Here is a 23,857-nt window from a genome sequence, read left to right as displayed (position 1 = left end):
AAAGAACATAAGATTGTCTTGATAGAATTTATTAGGGAGGAAAGAGGCATAATAGTGAGTTAGAAAATTACTTAGATCTGACTTTGGAACATCTATCATTTGGACACAAAACCTCAATTCTGCCTTTCCTATAGAGGTCATTTCAACTCTTACTGTATTGCTATTGACCTGAAACTCATAATCTGTGTAAAGAGAAAGAAGTTTGTAAAGAAAATGATACCTTCTACATTGCTCTGATATAAGGGTAATGTGTGGATGACTATTACTCCTGAGCATTTAACATTCAGTGATTACATTGTAACTTTTAATCTTTTGGTTTAGAAATAAAGTTTTTTTTTTAATTGCTAGTTCTCATTTTAAATAAATTCTGTTAGCAAAAGTTGCTCCAAACCTCTAGTGCTCCTATGCAGTATCTAAAATTAGAGAAATAATTTAATTTGTAGATTTTATGAAGAAAGGTTGCAGGGGGAGTTAATGTGAGAGTTAGTCACATTCACACATTGTTCTTTCAAACCAGAGGATTAAGTATGTCTAATGGATAGCAATACAAATAATGTGAAACGGGTTTGATTGACAGACTGTGGAGGTGGGGGGGGGAGCTGGGACCCAGTGATACACATGCATAAGATTTTTGAGTGAACTTGTGGATGCAGTGGTGGAACTGCTCTCCAGAACATGAGCGTTGACTCTCCCAGCGTACTGCGGTTATAGTGAGACTTTGACCTCTTAAGAAAATTCCTGGGAGGACCTCAGTAACATCTGGAAACCTGGTGAGTTTCACTGCTGTACGTGATGAGATCTGTAGATATACGTACTCTATAGACAACATCAGAGCATCACTTGGAAGCTTGTTAGAAATGCATAATCATGGCCTCCTCCTAAGACCTGCTGGATCAGAATTTGATTTTAATAGAACATTAAATTCAGGAAGCACTGATCTGTAATAAAGGATAAGAAATTGCTGCCCATATTACAGCATAATCTCTAGGCAAAAAGAATCATGCTTAACTAATCTGTTAAGGCTTTTTGTTGTTATTGTTCAGTCTCTAAATCGTGTCCGACACTTTGTGACCCCATGAACTGCAGCATGCCAGGCTTCCCTGTCCTTCGTTATCTTCCAGAGTGTGCTCAAATTCATGTCTACTGAGTCAGTGATGCCATCAACCCATCTCGTTCTTTGTTGTCCCCTTCTCCTCTTTCCTTTAATCTTTCTCAGTAAAAGGATCTTTTCTAAAGAGTCTGCTCTTCGCATCAGGTAGCCAAAATATTGGAGCTTCAGCTTCAGCATCAGTCCTTCCAATGAATATTCAGGGTTTATTTCCTTTAGGATTGACTGTTTAGATCTCCTTACTGTCCAAGAGACTGTCAAGAATCTTCTCCAGCACCACAGTTCAAAAGCATCAGTTCTTTAGCACTTAGCCTTCCTTATGATCCAACTCTCGACATCTGTGCATGACTACTGGAAAAACCATAGCTTTGACTATATGGAACTTTGCAAAGTGACATCTTTGCTTTTTAATATGCTGTCTTTGTTTGTCATAGCTTTTCTTCCAAAGAACAAGTGTCTTTAATTTCTTGGCTGCAGTCTCTGTCCCCATTGATCCCCATTGATTTTGGAGCCCAAGAAAATAAAAGCTGTCACTGTTTCCAATTTTTCCCCATCTACTTGCTGTGAAGTGATGGGACTGGATGCCGTGATCTTCATTTTCTGAATGTTGAGTTTTAAGCCAGCTTTTTCACTCTGCTCTTTAACTCTCATCAAGAGGCTCTTTAGTTTCTCTTTGCTTTCTGCCATTAGAGTGGTACCATCTGCATATCTGATGATATTTCTCCCAGCAATGATTTCAACGTGTGCTTCATCCAGCCCGGCATTTCACATGATGTATTTTACATATAAGTTAAATAGGCAGGGTGACAATCAGATTAGTCAAGCGTGATTCTCTTTGCCTAGAGATTATGCTCTAATCTGGGCAGCAATTTCTTATCCTTTATTACAGATTAGTGCTTCCTGAATTTAATGTTCTATTAAAATCAAATTCTGATCCAGCAGGTCTTAGGAGCAGGCCAAGACAAGGAGTACAGCCTTGACGTACTCCTTTCCTAATTTAGAACCAGTCCGTTGTTCCATACCTGGTCCTAAACTGTTGCTTCTCAACCTGCATACAGGTTTCTCAGGATGCAGATAAAGTGGTCTGGTATTCCCATTTCTTGAAGGATTTTCCAGTTTTTTGTGATCCACAGAGTCAAAGGCTTTATCATAGTCATTGAAGCAGATGTTTTTCTGGAATTCCCTTGCTTTTTCTATGATCCAGTGGATGTTGGAAATTTGATCTCTGGTTCCTCTGCCTTTTCTAAATCCAGCTTGTATATCTAGAAGTTCTCGGTTCACTTACCGTTGAAGCCTACCTTGAAGGATTTTGAGCATTACCTTGCTAGCATGTGAAATGAGTGCATTTTTTGCAGTAGTTTGAATATTTTGTGACTTGCCCTTCTTTGGGATTGAAATGAAAACTGACCTTTTCCAGTCCTGTGGCCACTGCTGAGTTTTCCAAATTTGCTGGCATGTTGAGTACAGCACTTTTAACAGTATCATCTTTTAGGATTTGAAATAGCTCAGCTGGAATTCCATTACCTCCACTGGCTTTGTTGATAGGCTTTTTAAGGGAATTAAATATATACAAGAGTAAAAGTTAACACTGTATTTTTCAGAGCTTGATCTTGATCAAGTGAAAATGGACCAATTGGCAAACTGAAAAGGTGGCATGGATTCATGGTGGTGTGTATGTTAGATAAATTTTTAGCTAGAGAATTGTTATTTTGAAAGGAACGTGTAAAGACTTAAATTTGGAAAGTAGGTCCAATGCTGCTAGATACCTTTTGAAGGAGAAAGATAGAAGGCAAACCAAATCTGTGAAATGCAGTCAAAGAAGAATCCTTGAACTGTGCTGTTAGCTTGGACAGGAATAGAAGGGCCTGTTTCCTAGATTAATATTGGGCTGGTGAGTCAGCATCAGGAGACCTGTGAACAGAGGCCAGGAATACAAATGCCTGTGCTTGGGACTACCAAGAGATTGGAGTATAAAGCATGGATGTAGCCTCAAGAGATAGGGACATGAAGGTCAGTGCAAGACCAACTCAGTGTAAATACACAGATGAAGTACAGCTCTTTTTATATGTCCTTTTGTTTAAGGTCTGAGTGGTCTGGGAAAATGGGGAGATAGTGTACCTGCAAGATGTGAGTATAGTGTACTCCATTACAGTTGGGTTATTTTTTTAGACTTTCGGTAATCATTTGACACTGGTCATACCAAAAGTTATTTAGGAGAAAAATGGTCAAAATAGGCAACTATAACATTAAGGTAGACTTGGTCTTCCCTGGTGGTCTAGTGGTTAAGAATCCACCTGCCAATGCAGGAGACATGGGTTCGATCCCTAGCCCAGAAAGATCCCACATGCCATGGAGCAGCTGAGCCTGTGCACCACAACTACTGAGCCAGTGCTGTAAACCCTGCAAGCCATAACTACTGAGCTCACGCCCCCTAGAGCCTATGCTCCACAACAGATGAAGCCACTGCAGTGAGAAGCCCGAGCACTGCAATGAAGAGTAGCCCCCACTCACTGGAGAAAACCCACAAGCAGCAACAAAGACCCAGTGCAACCAACTAAAAATAAAGAATTAAACGTTCTTTTGAAAAGAAGGTGATATGGAATATGATTGAAGTCAAGTGATCTGGATAAAGTTAATTTGGCAATGTTCATGAACAGTAGACATCCCATGAAGTTTTATGTGAGATAAATTTGAATCAGAAAAACAGGAAGTACTGCTTTACTGGTTCACACTGTGGTCTAGTAAACTTGCTTCCCTTGCACATGAGCTCAAGCAGGATGTGGAATATAAAGACGTGGATGTGAGATTGATGATTCAATGGCCATGAAGAACACTTGACTCCACTACTAAAGGTTGTAGGAACTGTCATTAAGATGGAAGGTGTGGGGTTAGGAGCACTTGTCAGAGGGAAAGGAATTCCATCAAACTCTAGAGTCCCAGAAGTGGGGCTACTTGGAAGAGTGTAAGGAGAGCTGGACTGTAAAAAAAGCAGAGCACCAAAAAATTGATACCTTGAAACTATGATGCTGGAGAAGACTCCTGAAAGTTCCCTGACAGCAAGGAGATGAAACCAGTCAATCATAAGGGATCAACCCTGAATAGTCATTGGAAGGACTGATGCTGAAGCTGAAGCTTCAATACTTTGGCTACCTGATGCGAAGAACTGACTCATTGGAAAAGACTATAACGCTGGGAAAGATTGAGGGCAGAAAGAGAAGAGGGCATCAGAGGATGAGATGGCCGTATAGTATTATTGATGCAGTGGACATAAACTTGGGCAAGCTTTGGGAGATGGCAAGGGACAGGGAGACCTGACGTACTGCAGTCTGTGGGGTCACAGAGTCATGCATGACCGGGCAACTGAACAACAGCAGCAAGGAAAAGATAAGTTTGAGTTTGGGATATTTAGGGTGTGGGAGGAACTAATTGGGTATTAGAGAAATTTGAGTAGTGGTAGGAGACCCATTCCCAGTATCATGGCAGAAAGGGAGTTAACAGCTAATGCGGAGATATATGTGGCCAGTATTAATACTGAAGGGTGATCTACCTGCATAAAGGAACTTGAAGGACAGCAGAGTTGAAAGATGGCTGGTCTGGGTTTTAGAGAGCTCTGTTCTAATTTGGCCCCCAAGACCGCTTGATTTTGATCATTTTGGACCTGTTTGAGCTATGAAATAAAGGGACTAGATTTTGTTACCCTAAATCCCTTCAAGCTCTTGACTCTATAAACTTTTTACTAAGAGGATATTTTCATTACTGGTTGAAAATATAAACATTTTTTAAAGAGTTGCATAAAGTTACAGAAGACCAGCCCACAGTTGATTACAAAGGAAAATTCAGATGTTTTGAAGCATGTCTCTAACTGGCAAGATGTAAAGGAAGGTATCCTTCCACCATAGGGTCTTTCTCAGGTGACCTAGTACTAGCATGAGTGGACCACAGATCTCGCCTGATTTGATATTTGTAATGTTTGAAGGGACACTGCATTTCAGGCCTCTATGCTTCCCAATGTATTTGGCCCACAGTGATGTGGTTTCTGCCAGTTGGCCCTTGAACTACGTGGTTTTGAAATGTGTGTGTCTGCTTATACTTGGATTTTTTTCAATATGTATACTATACTTGTGATCTACAGTTGGCTGAATTTGTGTGGAAGCAAATCTGTGGGATATGAACATACCTGGATTTCGTTATCTGTCCTGGAACCAATCTCCCTCAGTTACTGAGGGGTGACTGCGCTCTTACTCCCTTATCGCTTTTGCTGCTCAAGGTTGAGTCCATAGAGCAGGAGCAGGATCACCTGGGTGCTTGTTAGAAATGCAGAATCTCAGATTCCACCCAGACCCACTGAATCAGAATCTGTATTTTAATATGATAATTAAATAATTTGTACATTAAGTCTTGAGAAGCACCATCCACATAGCTTTGGTTTTGTGATTGTTGTTGTTTGGTCACTAAGTCATATCTTTGACTCTTTTTGCAACCCTCTGGACTGTGTAACCCACCAGGCTCCTCTGTCCAGGCAAGAATAGTGGAGTGGGTTGCCATTTCCTTCTCCATACAGCTGTGGTACTCAAACTTTAACAAGCGTCAACATTTCCATAAGGGCTTATTAAAAATAAACTTCTCAGTGTTTCTGATTGAATAGATCTGGAATAGGGTCCAAGAATTTGCATTTCCAGTACCCTGAAGTGAAAAGTGAAAGTGTTAGTCGCTCCGTTGTGTCTGACTCTGCAACACCATGGGCTACAGCCCACCAGGTTCCTCTCATGGAAATTCTCCAGGCAAGAATACTGGAGTGGGTAACCATTCCCTTCTCCAGGAGATCTTCCCGACCCAGGAACTGAACCTAAGTCTCCTGCATTACAGGTGGATTCTTTACCATTTAAGCCACCAGTGAAGCCCTTCCAACAGCCCAGGAACTACTAAAGCTTTTACTAGAGACTCTGTCTTTAATCATATTCTGTTTGTGATTATCTGTTGCAGGTTTGTTTTTAATTTTCCCAACAAGACTATAATTGCTTATTTAGTGTTTCTTTGGGGGAGGGGGCAGCTTTATTGAGATATAATTTATATACCATAAAATTCACCCACTTAAAGAGAACAATTCAGTGGCTTTTAATATATTTACAGATAGGTGCAACCATTACTACAGTCAATGTTAAAGCATTGACATCACCTCAAAAAGAAACCAAATAGGTACAGCAGAGGATTTTTAAGATAGTGAAACTATTTTTTTTTCCATGTGATACTGTAATGGTGGATGCATGTCATTATATATTTGTCAAAACTTACAGAATATAAGGGCTTCCCTGGTGGCTCAGAGGTTAAAACATCTGCCTGCAATGGGGGGGACCTGAGTTCGATCCCTGGGTCGGGACGATTCCCCTGGAGAAGGAAATGGCAACCCACTCCAGTATTCTTGCCTGGAGAATCCCATGCATGGAGGAGCCTGGTAGGCTACAGTCCACAGGGTCGCAAAGAGTCGGACATGACTGAGCGACTTCACTTCACTTGACTTTACTTCATAGAATATAAAACACCAGTTCAGTTCAGTTCAGTTGCCCAGTCGTGTCCAACTCTGTGACTCCATGGCAGCACACCAGGCTTCCCTGTCCATCACCAACTCCCGGAGCTTACTCAAACTAATGTCCATCATGTTGGTGATGCCATCCAACCATCTCATCCTGTCATCTCCTTCTCCTCCCACCTTCAGTCTTTCCCAGCATCAGGGTCTTTTCCAGTGAGTCAGTTCTTCGTATCAGGTGGCCAAAGTATTGGAGTTTCAGCTTCAGCATCAGTCCTTCCGATAAATGTTCAGGATTGATTTCCTTTAGAATGGACTGGTTGGATTTCCTTGCAGTCCCAGGGGCTCTCAAGAGTCTTCTCCAACACCACAGTTCAAAAGCATTAATTCTTTAGCGCAAAGCTTTTTATAGTTCAACTCTCACATCCATACATGACTACTTAGAAAAACTATAGCTTTACTATGAAAAACCATTACTACAGTCAATATTAAAACATTGATATCACCTCAAAAAGAAACCAAAAAGGTAGAGGACAGAGCATTTTTAGGACAGTGAAACTATTTCTTTTTCCATGTGATACTGCAGTGCTGGATACATGTCATTATATATTTATCAAAACCAATAGAACATAAAACACCAGGGGAGACTGTAAATGTAAACCTTGGACTTTGGGTGGTAACAGATTTTCAGTGTAGATTCACAGATGGTAACAAATGTTAATAACAGAGGTTGGAGGAAGGCTATGAGTTTGTGTGGTAAGGAAAGATGTAGGAATACCATACTTCCTGCTCAGTTTTGCTGTGACCCTAAAGGTGATCTGAAAAATAAAGTCCATTTTAAAAAAAGGAAAAAAGAAAGAAACTTCATATTCTGTAGCTATCCCATTTTCACCTTCTACCAAGCCCTAAGTAACTGCTAATCATCTTGTATTTCTCCTGCATGGTACAAGTACATGGCAAGGTGCTAGATATATTATTAATAATAACAGTTACCATTTATTATGAGCTTAATATGTGTTAGCAATTGCACGATCTGACTTAATCATTGTGACAGCTCTGTGAGATATGGACATTTTTGTCATATCAAAGCTGAAGAGGGAATTCCCTGGCCGTCCAGTGGTCAGGACTTGGTGCTTTCACTGCCAGGGCCCATGTTCAGTCCCTGGTTGGGGAACTAAGATCCCTCAAGCCATGTACCGCCACCGCCCCCCTGCCCAACAACCTAACGATGACACCCAGAACAGGTTAAATGACTTGTAGCATAGCCAGTAAATGGTGAACTGCCATTCTATCCCAGACCTATACTTCCAAAAACACATGGACTCTATTGCTGAGAAACTGAATTTTCAAAATTTTACTGAGCTGTTAAAATGTAGTGGAAATGCTTAAATTATTTGGGTATATTAGCTTGTTTAAGAAATTTACTGCATGTTCCATAACCAGTACTAACTATTCTACAATTATGTGTGGGTATCCTTTCTTCTCTTATACTAATCTTCCACTAAAATTTGTGTTTGCCTTAGTAATTCCCATATCAGTGAGTTTTGCTATGTCAATAGTAGTTTTCTACCATCATAGGAAGATTGTAGTCCCTCTGTAGCAATAAATGTTACTCATAGTTGGACATCTTTGTATTTTGTTATACTTTTAAGCTTTTTAAAAAATCCCTTAGCCTTTGTAATTATAAAAGTAATGCTGAATGTCATACATATTTTTACATACATATATACAATACCATATTTTTTGTAAAAGGAAATAGTGTATATGTATCCATATGGAAACTCTGACATATAAATTTTAAATTTTATGGCTTAAAGACTTAAATATAAGACATGACACTTTAATACTCTTATGAAGAGCACATAAGACAAAACATTCTCTGACATAAGCTATACCAATGTTTTCTTTGGTCAGTCTTCCAGGGCACTAGAAATAAAAGCAAAAATAGACAAACGGGATCTGACAAACTTACAAACTTCTGTACAGCAAAGGAAACCATAAACAAAATGAAAAAAATGAACCTATGGACTGGGAAAAAGTATTTGCAACTGAAGTGACCTGCAGAGGTTTAATTTCCAAAATACATAAATAGCTCATGCAGCTCAGAAACATTAAAACAAACAACCCAATTGAAAAATGGCCAGAAGAGCTAAATAAACATTTCTCCAAAGAATACATGTGGGCTAACATACAATCACATGAAAAGACACTCAACGTTGTCTTAGAGAACTGCCAATCAAAACTACAGTGAGGTACCCCTTTACCACAGTCAGTATGATCATCATTAAAAAGTCTACAAATAACAAATACTGGAGGGGGTGTGGAGAAAGGGGAACCCTCCTACGCTGTCGTTAGGAATGTAAATTGGTGCAACCACTATGGAAAACAGCATGGAGGCTCCTCAAAAAAACTAAAAATAGAGTTGCTATATGATCCTGCAATCCCACTCCTGGGCATATATCCAGAGAAAACTATGATTCAAAAAGATACATACAACCCAGTATTCATAGTAGCACTATTTACAGTAGCCAAGACATGGAAGCAGCCTAAATGTTCATTCACAGATGAATGGATAAAGAAGATGTGGTACATTTAAACAACAGAATACTACTCAGCCATGATAGAGTGGAACAATGCCATTTGTGTCAACATGGGTGGACCTAGAGATTATACTAAGTAAGTCAAAAAGAGAAAGACAGATACGATATGATATCACTTACATGTGGAATCTAAAATATGACCAAAATGAATTTATCTATGACACAGAAACAGACTCAGACATAGAGAATAGACTTGCATAGCAGAAGGGGTGTTGAGTAGGAAAGGACTGGGAGTTTGTAATTAGCAGATGCAAACTACTATGTATAGGATAGACAACAAAGTCTTCTTGTATAGCACAGGGAACTATATGCAATATCCTCTAATAAATCATAATAAAAAATGTATATATGTAGAACTGAATCACTTTACAGTAGAAATTAACTCAGTGTTGTAAATCAGTTATACTTCAGTAAGATAAATTTTAGAAAAGCTACACAGTAGTATATATAGTAAGATCCCATATGTGTAAAACAAACAAGGTATATATTTGAGATCTGTCTATCTTTCTATCTATCTTAAATATTCATAGATAGTATCTGGAAAGACATAAAAGCCCATAAGGGGTGACTGTGGGCAGGATAGCAAGAGAGGGATTTCATACCTTTATGTTTTCTTTGATTGTGTTTTCCTTTTTAAATTTTCTCTTTCCAGTCTTTTTATATCTTCATCTTTGCTTTTGCTTTCCTCTTCTTTTGTTTTTTAAACAGGCTGGTGTGTTTCTCTCTCTGTCATTCTTTAAGTTTACATAAATGTACAGGTACGTATAGGGACCTTTATTTTTATGAAAATAGGAAACATTGTAAATATCTTTCTGGAATTGGCTTTTCTCACTATGGATATGTATTTCTACAAGTAGATCAAGTTCTTTCTTTTTGAAGCTGTGTACAGTATATACCATAATGTAATGGATCCTTATCTGTAGAATATGTTGTTTTTTTGTTTTTGCTATAACAGATAATATTGCAGTGAATATCCCTGTACATTTATCTTTCTACAATCTTGTGCATTGTGTAATAATAATACAACTGTAGGATATGAATCAGAATTATATATATTAAAAACATTTGATTGGGGAGTGGGAGGAAGGCTCAAGAGAGGGAATACATATGCACATGTAGCTGATTCACTTTGTTGTAATGCAGAAACTAAACAACATTGTAAAGCAACTATACTCCAATAAAAAAAGTTTGATTGATATTGACAGTTGTCTGTTGTAAAGGTTATACCACTTCAGCAGCCTTAGACACAGTTAAAACCAAGTCAGTCAGTTCATTCCCTTAGTCATGTCCAACTCATTGCCACCCCATGGACTGCAGCATGCCAGGCTTCCCTGTCCATCACCAACTCTTGGAGCTTGCTCAGACTCATGGCCATTGAATTGGTGATGCCATCCAACCATTTTATCCTCTGTCGTCTCCTTCTGCCCTCAGTCTTTCCCAGCATCAGGGTCTTTTTCATTCAGTCAGTTCTTCACATCAGGTGGCCAAAGTATTGGAGTTTCAGTTTCAGCATCAGTCCTTCCCGTGAATATTCAGGACTGATCTCCTTTAGGATTGACTGGTTGGATCTCCTTGCAGTCCCAGGGACTCTCAAGAGTCTTCTCCAACACCACAGTTCAAAAACATCAATTCTTCAGCCCTCAGCTTTCTTTATGGTCCAACTCTCACATCCATACATGACTACTGAGAAAAATAATAGCTTTGACTAGTCAGCAAAGTAATGTCTCTGCTTTTTAATAAGCTGTCTAGGTTGGTCATAACTTTTCTTCCAAGGAGTAAGCGTCTTTTAATTTCATGGCTGCAGTCACCGCCTGCAGTGATTTTGGAGCCCAAGAAAATAGTCTGTCACGGTTTCCATTGTTTCCCCATCTATTTGCCATGAAATGATGGGACTAGATGCCATGATCTTAGTTTCTGAGTGTTGAGTTTTAAGCCAACTTTTTCACTCTCCTCTTTTACTTTCATCAAGAGGCTTTTCAGTTCCTCTTTGCTTTCTGCCATTAGGGTAGTGTCATCTGCATATCTGAAGTTATTGATGTTTCTCCCTGCAATCTTGATTCCTGCTTGTGCTTCATCCAGCCTGGCATTTCATATGATGTACTCTGCATATAAGTTAAATAAGCAGGGTGACAGTATACAGCCTTGACATACTCCTTTCCTTATTTGGAACCAGTCCATTGTTCCATGTCTGGTTCTGTTGCTTCTTGACCTTCATACAGATTTCTCAGGAGGCAGGTCAGGTGGTCTAGCATTCACATCTCTTTAAGAATTTTCCACAGTTTGTTGTGATCCACACAGTCATAGGCTTTGATGTAGTCAATAAAGCAGAAGTAGATGTTTTTTTGGAACTCTCTTGCTTTTTTGATGATACAACAGATGTTGGCATTTGATCTCTCGTTCCTCTGCCTTTTCTAAATCTAGCTTGAACATCTGGAAGTTCTCAGTTCATGTACTGTTGAAGCCTACCTTGGAGAATTTTAAGCATTACTTTGATATCTTGTGAGATGAGTGCATTTGTGCAGGTAGTTTGAACATTCTTTGGCATTATTGCCTTTCTTTGGGATTGGAATGAAAACTGACCTTTTCCAGTCCTGTGGCCACTGCTGAGTTTTTCCAAATTTGCTGGCATATTGAGTGCAGCACTTTCACAGCATCATCTTTCAGGATTTGAAATAGCTCAACTGGAATTCCATCACCTCCACTAGCTTTGTTTGCAGTGATGCTTTCTAAGGCCCACTTGACTTCACATTCCAGGATGTCTGGCTCTAGGTAGGTGACCACACCATCGTGATTATCTGTGTCATGAAGGTCTTTTTGTACAGTTCTTCTGTGTATTCTTGCCACCTCCTCCTAATATCTTCTGTTTCTGTTAGGTCTGTACCATTTCTGTCCTTTATTGACCCTGATGCTGAGAAAGATTGAAGCAGGAGAAGGGGATGACAGAGGGTAAGATGGTTGGATGGCATCACCGACTCGATAGACATGAGTTTGAGTAAGCTCCAGGAGTTGGTGATGGATAGGGAAGCAAAGAGTCGGAAATGACTGAGCAACTGAACTGAACTGAACTTGCATGAAATGTTCCCTTGGTATCTCTGATTTTCTTGAAGAGATCTCTAGTCTTTCCCATTCAATTGTTTTCCTCTATTTCTTCACATTGTTCACTGAGGAAGGCTTTCTTATCTCTCCTTGGTATTCTTCGGAACTCTGCATTCAGATGGGTGTATCTTTCTTTTTCTCCTTTGCCTTTAGCTTCTTTTATTTTTCCTTTTTCATTTGCTTTAGGTTAAAACCAAATCCTGTTTTAAATATAGTCCTTTCTAAAAGGAGCTTAGGAGAATTACTGGTTCTGATCTGTGACAAGTAAAGGATAAATTCAGCCTAGAAACAAGGAAGTCCTCAAAGACTAATGGGGTCTTGTTGAAAGGATACAAAGAACAAGGTGGAAGAGGCTATATTTGGAAACTGACCAAATTGGGCATAACTTGAACATCAAACAATCCCAAACAATAGATTCAGTAATAATTTAACAGCTCTGTCCACCTCTGCTGTCAGAATCCATTCATAGATACCAAGTATGTAGCTGAACGAAAACTGCATTTCTTTTTTCCAGAAATAATTTCATTATGTAACATTTTATGTAATCTGATGGCATGTTTGAAGAATTCCCTACACTTTCTTAGATCCATAAGCTAATGAAGTCCCAAGTATGCCAGAAAGCCCTCAAATCCCAAATGTTCACAAGAGATTTTAGGTAGGAGAACATGGATTAGAGCATTTCAGTACTTCTTATATATTCAGATTGACTTCTATGTAATTACTGAAATTACAAATTTACAAAATTAATAGATCAAAAATGGTCAAATGTCGGTGTGTGCTTTAGCGGCAGAGGCTTGGTAGTACACCATCTTTAACTGCCAAACAATCTTTTTTCTCGCTTTGGTTGTAGCGTAAGACTTTCTCAAAGGAGAGAGGAAGAATCTGGATTGATCCAAGTTTAAAGGGAATTGTGATGCAGAGTAGCATTCTAGTTATCTTGGGCTGTTTCTTCATATCATAGGCTCCACTCCCACCCCCTACCCCCGTGTACTATGGTTTTTCTTTTTAGTCACTTATTACCTCTTGTCTCTCTTCTTTCTTGGTAGTGGGAGATGAGGCACAAGGAAAGAACATTCTTCTAGATCTTCTTTTTGCACTTTAAACTCTAGATTGGTCTTTTTGAATAGATTTTTTGCAGGGTCTTGAAAACTTGAGATTTCTAGTTTCTCTGGTTCATTTCCAAAGATAGCACTTAGAAGTTTACCCTGCAATACAGGAGACACGTGGAAGATCCCACATGCCACAGAGTAACTAAGCCTCTGTGCCGCAACTACTGAGCCACACGTGGCAACTACTCAAGCCTGTGTCCCTCAAGCCCGTGCTCTGTCACAAGAGGAGCCACTGAATGAGAAGCCTGCACACTGCAACTAGAGAGTAGCTCCAGCTTGCCACTACAGAAGAGCCTGCCCAGTGACAAAGACCTAGCACAGCCAAAAATAAAAGGAAAAAAAATTTTTTTCCCTAGTAACTCATAGAATATGGAAGGTAAAATAGGTTAAAGGATTTCAGGTGCATTGTCTTTTATAGAATATGAATAATAAAATAATAACTCATAAGAGATTGGGAAGTAAAGTTTCAGGATGTGAAGGGAGTATCGTAGTTATAACATCATAACAAGATTCCTCCCTGGGATATGGCCCTTATAACGTGGGCCATTAAAAAAGTGACTTCCTTCAAGAACGTTTTCTGAGCAACCGTGTACAGTTTTACTGTTTCCTCAGAGAAGTTCATTGGAGGACCTTGCCCCTTAAGGAAGTGTGTTCAAACCTGTATATAAATAGCTTTATTAAAATCCTTAGTTCTTGGCAAGCTGAATCATTGCCACTGTGAAAATTACTGTTTGTGTCCTAGACAGCTGCTCAAGAAGCAATCCTCCACGCCTCTGGAAATGGCACGCCTTCACCGTCTAAGGACTACTGCATGCTGTATAACCCGCACTGGACATCTCTTCCAAGTACCCTAGAAAATGCAGTAAGTAAATCACAGTTCCTGTTTATTTATAACAAAATATTGAATGGTGAGAATGAGTGGTTATAATGTTTCAGTGTGTAACCTAATTATAACATTATGATTAATATTTATTGCTTTTGCTTTAGTAGTATTTTTCTCTTTATGAGAAAAACAAGTTAGAAAATTAAAAAATACCTACCTCAAAGCCTGATTGTCATCAAATGTTTCTAATTTAAAAGAACTTTTTGTTAAACCAATGTTGATACTCTCTTTGAATGCCTTTAGGGTGAAATATGATATATATATTATTAAAGACATTTCTTCTTTCCAGACTTCCACTAGTTTGATGAATCTGACTACCACACCACTCTGCAACATTTCTGATATTCCTCCTGATGGAATAAAGAACAAAGCAGTTGTGGTACAGTGGGGAACCTGCCATTTTCTTGAAAAAGCCAAAATTGCACAAACAGGAGGTGCTGAAGCTTTGTTGGTTGCCAATAACAGTGTCCTAGTAAGTTATTAAACTATAATAACTTCTTTTGAGTTCTTGATATCAAATATTACAGGAAGTGAATTATATTCTTTGTGTGTGGTTTGGGGCTGAGTGTTTTGGGGGTTTTGTTTTAAACTTTTTGTTTTTTATTGGGATGTAGCCGATTAACAAACAATGTTGTGGTAGATTCTGAACAGTGAAGGGTCTCAGTTCAGTTCAGTCTCTCAGTTGTGTCCGACTCTTTGCGACCCCATGGATGGCAGTTCACCAGGCTTCCCTGTCCATCACCAACTCCCAGAGCCTACTCAAACCCATGTCCATCGAGTTGGTGATGCCATCCAACCGTCTCATCCTCTGTCGTCCCCTTTTCCTCCTGCCCTAAATCTTTCCCAGCATCAGGGTCTTTTCCAGTGAGTCGGTTCTTCGCATCAGGTGGCCAAAGTATTGGAGTTTCAGCTTCAGCATCAGTCTTGCCAATGAATATTCAGGACTGATTCCTTTAGGATTGATTGATGGGGGTCTCAGCCATACATATACATGTATCCATTCTCTCCCAAATTCCCCTCTCATTCAAGCTGCCACATAACATTAAGTTGGGTTCCCTGTGCTATAGGGGCTGAGTTTTGAATAATCTGATGGTAGTATTACTAAACATTCTGGTTATAATAGGTGTTTAATTGGAAAATTTTGTTTCTTTTCCACTCCTAAAATAGACAAGATATGTTAGGAACGTGTGTGTGTGTGTATAAAATATCAATTTAAACTTATGCTAAAAAGATTCCAGTTTGAATCCTTTTTAATATTATAATATTAAGAAAGAACACATGAAACATTGTTTTATAACTTAAAAAAGATATTTGTAGTTAATGAATAATGTGTACTTTATTCTGTAAATACACTAGTAGTTCATACGTTTTCATAATGTTTTTTTTCTTTTAGTTTCCTCCCTCAGGGAACAAATCTGAATTTCTTGATGTGAAAATACTGATTGCTTTTATAAACTACAAAGACTTTAAAGATATGAAGCAGGTAAATTAATAATTATCTGTTAGATAAAGTTTATAAATAGTACAATTTTGTACTTTAAACCACTGATATTTAAATTATTATATATGTTCCATTTGCTAGTAAGATGAAACTTGCTAGTCTTATTCGAATCTTATTCAGCCCCTCCCCATTTAGCACATGGTGTTTCAGAGTCTTGATGTTTGAGAAACATTTTGAAACATTCAGAGTCTTGATGTTTGAAACATTTCTTAAAAAAAAAAAAAAAGAAAGAAAGAAACATTTCTTTGTTTCGACCTTTTTAAAATCTTTGTATTATATCATTTTTCTTAATCTTAAATCCTTGAACAAAATGTCAATGTATGAAACACCACACTTTTGCTTTTAATAAAGCAGCGCCTCATAATTTTGACGAGACTATATTGTTTTCAAAATAGTTCTGTTATTCTTGACTGTCTTATATATCCTGTCCATTCCAGAATGAAATTGGAATATTGCTGCCATACTCTATAGTAAAAAGAAAATGAGTTCCAGTGTATTAACTGTTATTTTGCATTTCAGACTCTCGGAGATAACATTATTGTGAAAATGTATTCTCCATCGTGGCCTAACTTTGACTATACTATGGTGGTTATTTTTGTAATTGCTGTATTCACTGTGGCATTAGGAGGATACTGGAGCGGGCTAATTGAATTGTAAGCTTAATTAAACTTCATTGTTTTTAAGATAAATGGTTAAAAAATTATTGTGTTTAATCATTTTCTCATGTAACAACACTTAAAGTTCTACATGTTCGCAGAAGACAGTGCTGACAACGTTAGATTGTAGGTTTGTCCTCACAGAGATCTTCAACTTTTCACTGAGAAGAAGGGAGTTGTAGGTTCCTCTTGTTCTTCTGGCAAGGAAACATCGAAATTTCACCAAAGGCTCTTAAATGAAAATGTTTTATTACCTCACCCAGAAAAGGTGGAGATAGTTAGCATTCTAATGTACCTATTCGCTTAGATTGGAAGAAAATAAACAGGGTGGGAAGTTTTTCAGCTCCTCCTGAGTTGAATCATTACAGTGTGACCTCACCATTCTATTCAGTGCTTTAGAAATTGGATATTAATTAAGCATGTCCATATTTTAATTTAAATATAGAAATTTCAAAGGTACATGAAATTTAGATTTGTCTATTTAATAAAAACCTAAACCCAGTGTTCTTACAGTTATGTACCTTTTGCTGTAGATTAAAGCAGGCAGTGTAGTTTAGAAGAATCAATTCATTTTCATAACTCTGAGTAAAAAATTATGCTCAGAGCACATTATTTTGTGCATAAAGGACAATATGTTCACCTTGTGAATTGATCTATAGATTCCACTAAAAAGGGCTTATTTGATGCCAGCTAATGGCAACCCACTCCAGTGTTCTTGCCTGGAGAATCCCAGGGACGGGGGAGCCTGGTGGGCTGCCGTTACGGGGTCACGACTCAGAGTCGGACACGACTGAAGCGACTTAGCAGCAGCAGCAGCAGCAAAGCTAATAAGCTTATTTGTAATTTCTCAAAATACTAAAATTTGATTGACTTACAGTAAGAGAAATCTAACAAGCATAGATTCCTAGAGTATTGAGCTTAAAATATTTTACATATTTGGAAAACACATTTCAGCATGTTTTAGTCACATGTCTTCACATAAGTAAGCATTATATTTTTCACTATTAATCTTTATAAAGCCTAGTATGGAAGATCTCCAAAATCATTTTCTAGATCGTATGGTAAAATGTTATAATTTCTGAAAAGCTACTGATTCATTGAAAATGTTTTTCCATTTAATATAGATTATCACTGTACTTACATTGTTATGTAAATTGTTTCTTTTCTAGAGTAGTGCTGCTCAAGATGTAATGTGAATACAAACTGTTATGAGATCTCATTCAGTTCAGTTCAGTCGCTCAGTCATGTCCAACTCTCTGTGATCCCATGAACTGCAGCACGCCAGTCCTCCCTGTCTATCACCAACTCCCGGAGTCCACCCAAACCCATGTCCATTAAAATTTTTAAAAATTCAGATTTCATAGGCTTGGGGTGAATGCTGAGATTCTGTATTTTTTAACAAACTGGTCCATGGACTTTGAGTTAGCAAGGCAAGCTTAATGTACCTGTCAGGACAGGCTCTTCCTCAAGAAAATAGGAGGTGGGAGAGCAGTACATACAAGTTGACTTAATCATAAAACATGATGATGGACAAAAACAAACAATGTTTTGCCTTCAGTAACTAGGTTGGGAGAAGAGATATCTTTTACCTGCAGAGTTAAGGATTTTGAAATTGAAGTGACCAATTCTAAAAGTAGGATGTGGTGGTGGTGGTTTAGTCGCTAAGTCGTGTCCGACTCTTGTGACCCCATGGACTATAGCCTGCCAGGCTCCTCTGTCCATAGGATTCTCCAGGCAAGAATACTGGAGTGGGTTGCCATTTCCTTCTCCAGGAGATCTTCCCGACCAAGAAATTGAACCCAGGTCTCCTTTATGGTAGGCAGATTCTTTACCAACTGAGCTACAAGGGAAGCCCAGAAAGTAGGATAAAGATAGAAAAAATGAAATGTGTATGTTGTAGGTGGGAGTGACAGTATAGAGAAAGAGTATTGCTCAATGGTAAAATGGAATAAGTTTCATAAAAAGTAGAGTTATTGATATAAGGACCATTTACAACAGCATGGCTGGATTTTGAGGGTATTACTTAATGCTAAGTGAAATAAGTCAGACAAAGATAAATACCAGAACATCTCATTTATGTGTGGAATCTTTTAAAAAATGAATTCATAGATGCAGAGAACAGATTGGTGGTTACCAGAGGTGGGGAGGTGGAGGGCGGGAAGAATGGGTGAAGGTGCTCAAAAGGTGCGGACTTCCAGTCATAAGATAAATAAGTCCTGGTGACGCACAGCACAGTGGCCGAAGCGAATGACTCTCTCCTGCATATTTGAACGTTGCGAATAAAGTAGCTCTTAAAAGTTCTCATCACAAGAAAAACAAATCTTTTTAACTATGTGCTGATGGGTGTGAACTAAACTTATTGTGGTAATCATTTTGCAATATATACAGTTATTAAATCATTGTGTAGTACACCTGAAATTAATGTTAATGTTATATGTCTTCTATATCTTCATTTTAAAAAAGAACGCAGGAGCAATTAGCAAGTAAAGAGAGTTAGACTGAAAGAGAAAGGAAAAGAGAATATGGCTTAGGAAAGGAAAAGTTTACCAGAACAGGACCTCATAACCCAGAATTAACCTGCCAAATGAAAGATGTACTTTATGCAAAAAAGGAAAAATGCTTAGATTCCATATAAAGACTTTTCAGTAGAGAGTTAAACTCCTGTTATACTGAGCCCTCATATAACTGGTGAAGAAGAAAATGGCAGCCTACTCCAGTATTCTTACCTGGAAAATCCCAGGGATGGAGGAGCCTGGCAGACTACAGCCCATGGGGTCTCAAAGAAGTCAGACACAACTGAGCAACTGAGCATGCATGCATATAACTGGTCCTCATCATAAACTCAAGATGGCAGGAAAGAAAGCTTAGCTTCCTATTGCCTGTGGCTCTTGACCTGATTTGAATACAGATTTTTAAAAAAAGAAGAGTTGTATTATTTTAACATGATATAAACCTAGAATATATTTTCCTTCAATAAATTACCTGGTATAAATTGAATATGAATATATAACTTTTTGGTTATTGTGCCTTATATGGGTTCTGTGATAGAAATGTCCTTAAATAAATGTTTGCAATGAATTTATCCAAAGGTGGGCATGTTTTCCCACTCAAGTACCACTTTTGTTGAAACTCTGTTAATACCCTGTCATCTGGCTCTACAGTTTCAGGGAAGTATTGTGTTTTCCTCCTCAGACCTTCTCCCTGCTCCTTTACCAGGCAGCCTCCCTAGAGTCACAGATGCGTGGAATAGTAACCATCCTGATACGCAGTTTTCTGATGAGAAAGTGGCATGTTGATAAATAAGCAGTTTAGCAAATGTACCAGTTGATAGAAATAAATCTTTTTTTTTTTTAACCTAAAGTTTATATTTAGCACAGACCTGGTGAAAAGGGTCAGGATATATGAAAAAGAAGCAGAACACCATTTTACACTTGATCTTAGCCAAAAGGCCAAGGAGCGATCGGGAATACCATTTTAGTAAACCAGAGTTGAAGGGACTGGTGCCGGAAAAATACGTTAGTGGCTTCTGTATAACTGGGAAGAGACAAGGTGACAGAACAGAAACTGACTGCTCAATAGAAGAAGCTTGTGACCCTTTCCTCTTCAGCTCCTGTGTCTGCCTTTCTCTAGTTGTGTGACCCCAGAAGGGGTATTGGGAGAATTAGAAACTATATTTTGCTACCTTGAATCAAGGTAGGACAAAGCTATGTCTTGAACTTCTTTTGAATCCTTCATAATATGTTGATGAGCACCAAACAGACTTACAGTAAATACTGAGCTGACTGATAGAATGTTAGTGTTTTACATTGAAGAGAAGCTTAATTTAATTTAATTTTATTTATTTTTTTTTTGAAGAGAAGCTTAATTTTAAAAGTAGTTTACTATCTGCAAGTTGGTAATATTAAGTGTATAAAAAGAATTGGTTTTTATTTGAAACATTACATCAGTGTAGTTTCCAAATTAGATAATATAAACATCACCAAAAACATTAATTTTCTATGTAATATCTTCTGTTTCAGCAGTTTTGTCTCCAGAAAAAAATAGTTTCATAACACACCAACTCTGAAGGGTAGAATTATAGAGAGTTTTACTTCTAGATTTAAGTATTTTTTCATGGTGTATAACTTTTTAAGTATATTAACTTTGTAATCAGAAACAACTTTAAGTTAGTATTACAGATAGATTTTAAAAATAACTGTACTTGGCAGAGGTTGCTGAAGTTTCTGTGTGTGTTTATGCAGGGAAAACATGAAGGCAATGACAAACACTGAAGACAGAGAAATGAGGAAAAAGAAGGAAGAATACTTTACTTTTAGTCCTCTAACAGTTATAATATTTGTGGTCATCTGCTGTATTATGATGGTCTTACTTTACTTCTTCTACAAATGGTTGGGTAAGAAATCATTTTATATTTGCTACTTTTTAGCATACAATCTTTTCATTTACTTTGCCAGATTTATCTTTTCCTTTAAGGCATTCAACTGGAAAACTTAAGTGAATAATTAAAAAGTGATATTAACTTTTTAAACTGTCAAAAATGTTAAGTCCCTGTTACTCTGGGATTAAAAAAAAAAATTCTGATTTAAAATATACTGTGACTCAAAATAAGAACACTTCTTCATGGACAACCTGAAAGAATTGCTATGGTCCCTAAGTTTTCCTCTTTGCAGATAAAGCATAATAGACTGGTATCTAAGCAGCAGACTAAGGATTTCTTGGTAGCTACAGTTACATGAAATCTAATAGAAGATTATTCAAATTATGAATTTATTGCTTCTACTTACTCCTAAAGTGTGATTGGTCCTTTTTTTCAGTTTGCAAAGCAAAATATAGTATTGCTTAAATTTTGTTTTACTTGTGTGAACATTTAAGATCATACTACATCTAAAAACACACAGGTGCTTGCTTTTAGTCTAGAGAGTAAATGATACTTTTTCCTTGAGGAAGGAAGGGGTCATGGTTTGCCCATCCCCTGAACACTCTACTTAGTGTTCTGATAAGATGGAAATTTGCCATTTGTGGCCAACACGTAGCAGAAGGAGAAGGGAGCACAGGGAAAAAGAGAGTGTGCCTAATGAGAATTAGCAAAAACCCTTTATGAAAACCACCACCAGCTACAAAATGTTTATTTAGAGAATAATAGTATAAGTTTCTGGAGTAGAAAACTGAGGCCTCAGGTTAGTTTCACCTTAGTTTTCAATTTCTCCTCTCCTATGGTAGCAGTTTTAAAACTATACTTATATATATTTCCAATTAGAAAAATTATTCTTGGAATATCACTCATTTCGATATGTGGTTGGGAGAGTGGATACCAGTGTGGTATTTATATTATGTTGTCATTGCACAGCTAATTTTTCTGTTTTAAATTCTCAGCCTTCAATTGTGTGTCTGACCCTCAATTGATATATTTAGTGGTCTTTGATAGAACAAAGAGATTTCTCTACTTTACCCTAAAAGCATGTTTTAGTTTTTGGTAAGGGATTTCCTTAAACTCATCACTATTTAAACATTGACCCTGTTTGTAACTGTAATGTTCAGTGTAGGAGGAGGAAGATCATTAAACCTCATGGTTATCCCATGACATGGGGTCTACTTATGACTCTGACAATTTTGTGTGATATTGTGAAATTTAATACACTTTCAAATGGTTCCTTATGGCTAAAATTGATGCCATTTCTTAATCTGTTCAATGTATTAAATTGCTAAGATTCTCCATGCCGTCTTATGTTAAGTCATGTTCAAGAAAATAACTAAAGATAGTTATATTTGCCAAATGCTCTCTCATGCCAAATCATTTTCTTAGGTATAGTAGGACACTAAAACTCTGGTATGGCTTCCACAGCATGACTTCCACTAGAGTTTAAAATCTTGGTTTGGAGACCTTTGGTGGATGACTAAACAAACTTGGCAATCTTTGATTGTCAATCTTACTACTTAGATTGTCATATATATGCAATAATAACAAATAATAAGCCAATGAAAAAATAATTTGTCCAAGATCACCAATTAGAAAGTGGTTAATTTACTGCCCCTTATTTACTGTCTCTAGTTTGCTGTCTTTTCTGACATACAAAACAAAGTTATAGTTTTCTGAAATCTAGTGGAATTTTCAAAATTCAGTTAAAATGTGTATTTCCATTGTAAAATTTCGAGAAATCTCACAAAGTAATACTTTTAGAGCATGATAATTTCTTCCTGTTTTTAACAACAGCAAGATCAAATGTTTTTAATTTTAAGTAATTTTCAACCAAGCATAGCTAATATAGAAAAACATTTGTGAATTTTAATACATTAATATCATATCCAGACAATGAGGTCTGTTTAAGTGGATTTGGTTTTACCACATGTAAAGTTATTAGAGATGAATTCCCCATAGGAAAATATAGACATCATGATTAATGTCTAAAGTAGGTGGAAGTTCTCGTCTTTAAGCTTTTTAAAAATATTTTAGGGACACATGTATACCTATGGCCGATTCATGTTGATGTATGGCAAAAGCCACCACAATATTGTAAAATAATTGTCCTTCAATTAAAATAAATAAATTTTTGAAAAGTAAAACATTTCCACTAAAAAAATAAACAAAAAGTATTTTAAGTGGTTTATTAATTCTTCCATTTAAATACAAATGTCTCCAACTCACTTCATAGACATCTTTAACGAACATGTGACTTTGAATCATTGAATGATAAAATGCATAGCTACTAACATAAATCCTAGCAATGTTTTTTTAGGTCAGTCTCTGAAGGCAAAAGAAATAAAAGCAAAAATAAACAAATGGGACCTAATAAAACTCAAAGCTTTTACATAGCAAAGGAAACCATAAACAAAACTGAAAGACAGTGTATGAACTGGGAGAAAATATTTGCAAAAGATGCAACCAGCAGGGGTTAGTATCTAAAATACACAAATGGCTCATATAATTCAATATCAAACAACCCAATCAGAAAAAGGGCAGAAGACCTAAATAGACATTTCTCCAAAGACAATATACAAATGGCCTATAGGCACATGAGAAGATGCTCAGCATCACTGATTATTAGAGAAATGCAGATCAAAACTACATGAGATTTCATCTCATACCTGTCAGAATGGCCAACTTCAAAAAGTCTACAAATAATATTTTTGAGAGGGTGTGGAGAAAAGGGAACTCTCCTGTCACTGTTGATGGGAATATAGATTGGGGTGGCCACTATGGAAAACAGTATGGAGGTTCCTTAAAAACTAAAAATGGAGCTAACATATGATCCAGCAATTCCACTTCTGTGTATTTATTCTCAGAAAACAAAAAACTAAATAGAACATATATGCATCCTTATGTTCATTAGGAGCTTCCCTGGCAGCTCAGACAGTAAAGAATCTGCCTGTGTTGCAGGAGAC

The 23,857-nt window shown here is 37.4% G+C and overlaps 1 protein-coding gene across 3 annotated transcripts in view; it reads left to right on the top strand.

The window, feature by feature from the left end:
• SPPL2A (signal peptide peptidase like 2A) overlaps window positions 1-23,857 on the top strand; it is a 53,500-nt gene that overhangs the window by 5,451 nt on the left and 24,192 nt on the right. For 2 of the 3 annotated variants that reach the window (XM_040226509.1, XM_040226508.1), the window contains exons 2-6: window positions 14,184-14,299; window positions 14,610-14,792; window positions 15,714-15,803; window positions 16,341-16,474; window positions 20,719-20,870. In XM_040226509.1, coding sequence (XP_040082443.1) covers window positions 14,249-14,299; window positions 14,610-14,792; window positions 15,714-15,803; window positions 16,341-16,474; window positions 20,719-20,870 — 610 coding nt within the window. In that variant the 5' untranslated portion in view covers window positions 14,184-14,248. Of the gene's footprint in view, window positions 1-14,179; window positions 14,300-14,609; window positions 14,793-15,713; window positions 15,804-16,340; window positions 16,475-20,718; window positions 20,871-23,857 lie in introns of all 3 variants that reach the window. The other variant, XM_040226507.1, reaches the window with a different exon arrangement.

This window comes from Oryx dammah, unplaced genomic scaffold (genome assembly GCF_014754425.2).
Source record: "Oryx dammah isolate SB20612 unplaced genomic scaffold, SCBI_Odam_1.1 HiC_scaffold_26, whole genome shotgun sequence".
In the NCBI taxonomy this organism is placed as follows: domain Eukaryota; kingdom Metazoa; phylum Chordata; class Mammalia; order Artiodactyla; family Bovidae; genus Oryx; species Oryx dammah.
The sequence above is the reverse complement of the archived record's forward strand: the minus strand, read 5'-3'. Positions and strand labels throughout refer to the sequence as shown.